We start from the raw sequence: 4,530 nt of genomic DNA on the forward strand, positions 1-4,530 counted from the left end.
AATAGACAACCCAAATATAATTGACACCCTAGCCAGACAGTGCCCTGATGTGCAAGCGGCTAGCACATCAACTTGCTCTCAGATGCAATGACCTTAGAAAGATGTGTCATCCTAATCTTCTAGGAGTCGATCCCATCACTTATAGCTACCGTGACATTGACTCAGACGAGCAACCACTCTTTTCAATGGGATCGTGGTGCGAGATCAATCTCCACGCAGAACTAATGGAGGACGGAAATATGGTACTTGCTCCACAACCTCTCGTAGAAGAACATGGTCTTAGGAAAGAAAGTGGTAATTGACGCGAGAAGGGGTGCGTGACCCGTGGCATAATTGGCAAGGGATGAACTCTCTTCTATGTTTTGAACATTGTACTATACTCCTCCCCATCCAAGCACCAAGGGACAAAGTCAGCATTGCATACATTGAAATAAGTCTCAACATTGATTGTTGTCATGTTATTCTGAATTTCTTAAGGTCAGGGGTAGGCCTGACCATTTCAACCAAACTATAAGGACTTCAACAAGGCTTGGGGAGTCTCGATAGAATCAAGTTAATTTGTAGTAATTTGCAAGTCAACACGTTATAGCATAATTCTACAGCCGATTTTTTTCTAAGTGTACATGAACATTAGCATTACATAAGTTGAGGAACCATCAAACATACAAATATCACACAGTTGGTGAAAAAACTCGTATCAATTTTTGTGTGAAGATAATATATGTTTTGAAGCTATGAAGGACAATCAAAAGCATGTCTGGCCAGTCAAGAATCAAGATCGTAATTGCCTAGGTCCTACTTGCTCCACGTGTACCCAGTTATAGTTCAAGATCAAGAATTCTTGTCGATATAGGCCCCAATAAAGTACTCATACATCGACTAAGTGTTTAGTAGAAATGGTCTCTTGCATGCAAATGTTATTTTTTAGATAACATTTGCATGCAAGAGACCATTTCTACCGAACACTTAGTGAAAATAGACACTCTACTCGATAGACAACAAGTGTTCCCCTAATGTCCAATAGTGTTATAAAATATATTTTTATCCAAACCAATGTACAATCCTACCAACAACACATGTGTTTGATTTATCAAGCTCAATGATGCCCCTTCCGCCACTTAAGATATTTAGGAAACCGGGGACCCAAATTACAATAAGTGTACGGTGTATAATACAAGTTGAGCAGAGGAACCCAATGTGAATCAGTAATGATGTTGAAAGTATTATGTGATCACTCATTGAATTTTATATTCATAAAACCAAAAAATTGATCTTTGGATGTCACATTGCTAAAGTTGTTCTTTCTGAGGATTACGTAAGTCAAATTGTCAGCATGCCAATGTCCACATGTACTAAATCACTCAATTGGTTGCCATACATGTAAAGTTTGCTTAAGACAGTTAGGTTTTACCAAAAAATGTAATGCCATGACAGTGATATTCGTATCCATCAAACTTAACTCTTGCAAATTCTTCAAAGAAGAGTTGGGTACTCTGTCTACCACCTCAGCGAGTTCTGCCACACGTGACCATCGATCAAGCGTCATGGGGAACACTGGCTCCATGAAGTCGAGGTTGTGTAGCATCACTAGAGGCACCATGTGGTGTGCTCCTAGGAGGCCTAGCACTAGGGTTCGATGCAATAAGTTGTCCTACATCTTGGCGAGCTCTTCGGCCATCGTTCTGTTGTGAGGGGACAGTGGAGCAAGTACAAGACCAGGATTCCTCCCAAAGGTCTTAAGAATTATGTGTGATGGTGATAATCCACCCTAATTGGCGGTGGTGGGATTTCTAGCCCGACGCATGTAGTTGTTGTGATCACGAATAAGTTGTAGCGACAACACATGATTGACTCCGATTTGGTGGTGCTTCTTGAATACCCGATCTCGAGCTTTGGGGTGAAAACCCTAGGCCTGACCCGAGTGGGTTATACTTGACAGTGACGATATTTTTGCATTGTTACCTTCTTGAAGGCATTACTCGGATATGCTCAGACTTGTTCCTCTGGGTGAAAACCTAGAATCTGGCATTTGGTGGTTGGACCCGGTGACGACAGTGCTTGAGCGTCGTTGCCTTCCTAAAGACATTGATGCTGAAGAACAACATTGTCATTTTGGTGTCAAGAGATGGTTGGTGCGTATATGAGCATTGTTGTAATTTGTCGATCATTGTTTTGATTGCTTTGGAGTGTTTGTCAGTTAAGCATAGATTTGCTCTTATATGACTTTGTCATTTGCCGTTGTCGGCATGTTCTTTTTGGGTGTATGTGTTGGAGTTGGATGTATGCATAATAACTATGCAAAGGCTTTTTGGGATGGACGGATCAAGTACAATTTACTCAAACGGAAAGGATAACATACCAGAAATATGCTCATCTAGTAATAAAACTACTCAAGTAGTAGATTCATTTTCATACAATTTGCTCAAATGGGTAGGATAACATACCATACAGCAACATCACAAATATCTTACGATGCGGTTACGGATCATCATCTAGTAATCCTACTACTCAAGTTCTAGGTGGCAGATGATAGACCATATATTACAAGAGACATACCGATCGAACATAGTGCTGGAAAATAACTTATACCCGTCTTGGTTCTCCATCAAACAAGATGCACGTAATCTTCACTTCTTTTCCTTCTGGCCTGCTCCACTTGCTTGACCACACCCTCAGTCAGGTCTGCCTTACTCCTTTGGCTTGTGCTCACCCTCACGCCGGCGCACGAGCACTACTGGCTTGCGCACACCCTCATTCAGGCATCCGAGCTCGACTGGCTTGCGCCCACCCTCACGCTGGCTGCCGAGCTCCACTGGCACGCGCACACGCTCAGTGGTATAAAGATTTCCCTCTGATCCAGCAGAGCCAGCAATGGCACAGAGAGTGGCCCCAATATTAACAAAAACAAATGTCGGCATAATCCAACTGCAAATCTTATCGATCCTTTTTATGTGGCGCCTACAGGTAAGAATTATTATACATCAACTCCTGTAGCAGAGGAGAAACAGAGGAAATATCTATGTCTGCATATGCTTGATAGATACTGTACCATTGAGGGTCATGTGGTCTCGGCTCAACTTGGGTACAGAGAGACCTGAACAGAAGTTTGTCCACCCGGGAAGCCGCAGAATTGGCATCGGCGAGGGCGATGAGATCGTACAGCTCCTCTTTCTTCTGCTGGATTTGCGACGAAAGGTATTGTCGGGGGGTTTCGTAACGCTGGAAACACAAAAGCGGCATTGAGAATTGACGACTTAATAATCTTGACAAGAGTTGTGGTTAACTGTACAGCATATATCAACCTAATTTCCAAGCAAAAGGGAATTCAGTTGTAATGTCCATTTCATAGTAAGAGCACACACACGCACGCACGCACGCACGCACGCACGCACGCAGAATCATGCTAGGCATTTGATCATGTACCGATGGTACAGCAAAATATCAACTAGCTGGAGGCCAAATGATGCGGATTTTTATCAACGCATTCATGCTAGTTGATCATCGACCAATGGCACAACAAAAGTATAAAACAAGTTGGAGACCAAAAAGATGTCCTTTTGTTTACCAAAATATCAAGGCACTAATGCTAGGCAGTTGATAATCCAGCAATGGAAATCAATCAAAAAGATGTCTTGTTTCAAAAAAATAATAATCAAAAAGATGCCTGTGCATCCCTGTGATATATAATAGATGATAGTATGGGGACGAAAAGATGTTGGTTTTTACCAAAATATCAAGCCATTCATGATAGGCAGTTGATCATCATCTACCAAATGGTAGAGCAAAATAAACAACTAGACGGAGATAAAAAGATGTCAGTTTTACCAAAATATCACCGCATTCATTCTAGGAAGTTTATCATCTACCAACTGAAGTCAAAAAAGATGCATGTTTCAAGGGTAGCCGTGCATCCCTGTGATATGATAATAGTAAGTCCTACTACTTATTACTAGTAGATAATACTCCACCAATCAGAGCAACAATCAGATTGTGCTAGCCGGAGATGGGACGGAGGCCAAGATACCTGGTGGGTGTGGAGGAGCCGGCGAAGCCCCTCGCCTGGAAGCACCGCCGGACGCAGGATCCTCGTCGCCCCCGCGGGGAGGGAAGCCGCCATCGTCGCAGGCCTGCAAACAAGCTAGCAGGCATCAGTCGCCCCAAGACCCGAGAAATCAAGCCCGGTTGCAGCCAACCTTGCGGATCGGGGGATTGGAACCTACCTTGTGAGTCGTAACTGGTTATGGTTAGGGTTCCTTGCTAGATCGCTTTCCGCCGCCGAGAAGCACCTCGGGATACAACGTTCTTACAACTTTGACTCTTTGAGCAACCAGATTTTTTAATCACCAGGGAGGCTTTTTTTTTTTGAGGGACAATCACCAGGGAGGCTTGAAGCCCTACCGGTTCTGTTAAAATGAAACCAATAGTTGCAAATGATCCAGTTAGGTCATAGACGGTCATATCCAACACGGACCCTTAAACCACCCGTAACTGTCTGAACCGAGTGGTGCGGACGTCTTTTGTCATCTAACG

At 43.3% G+C, this 4,530-nt stretch overlaps 1 protein-coding gene across 1 annotated transcript; it reads right to left on the minus strand.

Moving 5' to 3' along the window:
- Positions 1-2,471: 2,471 nt before the first annotated feature.
- On the minus strand, positions 2,472-4,117 carry LOC119357175. Its single transcript, XM_037624164.1, has 3 exons — positions 4,025-4,117; positions 3,050-3,219; positions 2,472-2,958 (listed from the first exon to the last, which is right to left on the minus strand). Exons 1-3 carry the CDS (start codon positions 4,115-4,117, stop codon positions 2,688-2,690), a joined length of 534 nt encoding a protein of 177 aa, XP_037480061.1. The 3' UTR covers positions 2,472-2,687.
- Positions 4,118-4,530: the final 413 nt, after the last annotated feature.

This window comes from Triticum dicoccoides, chromosome 1A (genome assembly GCF_002162155.2).
Source record: "Triticum dicoccoides isolate Atlit2015 ecotype Zavitan chromosome 1A, WEW_v2.0, whole genome shotgun sequence".
Classification (NCBI taxonomy): domain Eukaryota; kingdom Viridiplantae; phylum Streptophyta; class Magnoliopsida; order Poales; family Poaceae; genus Triticum; species Triticum dicoccoides.

Excerpts from the sequence above, each read along its gene's own strand:
- LOC119357175 (XM_037624164.1), bottom strand. The coding sequence starts at position 4,117 with ATGGCGGCTTCCCTCCCCGCGGGGGCGACGAGGATCCTGCGTCCGGCG. Across the intron at positions 3,220-4,024 it reads GGCTCCTCCACACCCACCAG|CGTTACGAAACCCCCCGACA; the intron begins GTATCTTGGCCT and ends TTGTGTTTCCAG. Across the intron at positions 2,959-3,049 it reads AGACCACATGACCCTCAATG|GCGCCACATAAAAAGGATCG; the intron begins GTACAGTATCTA and ends TCTTACCTGTAG.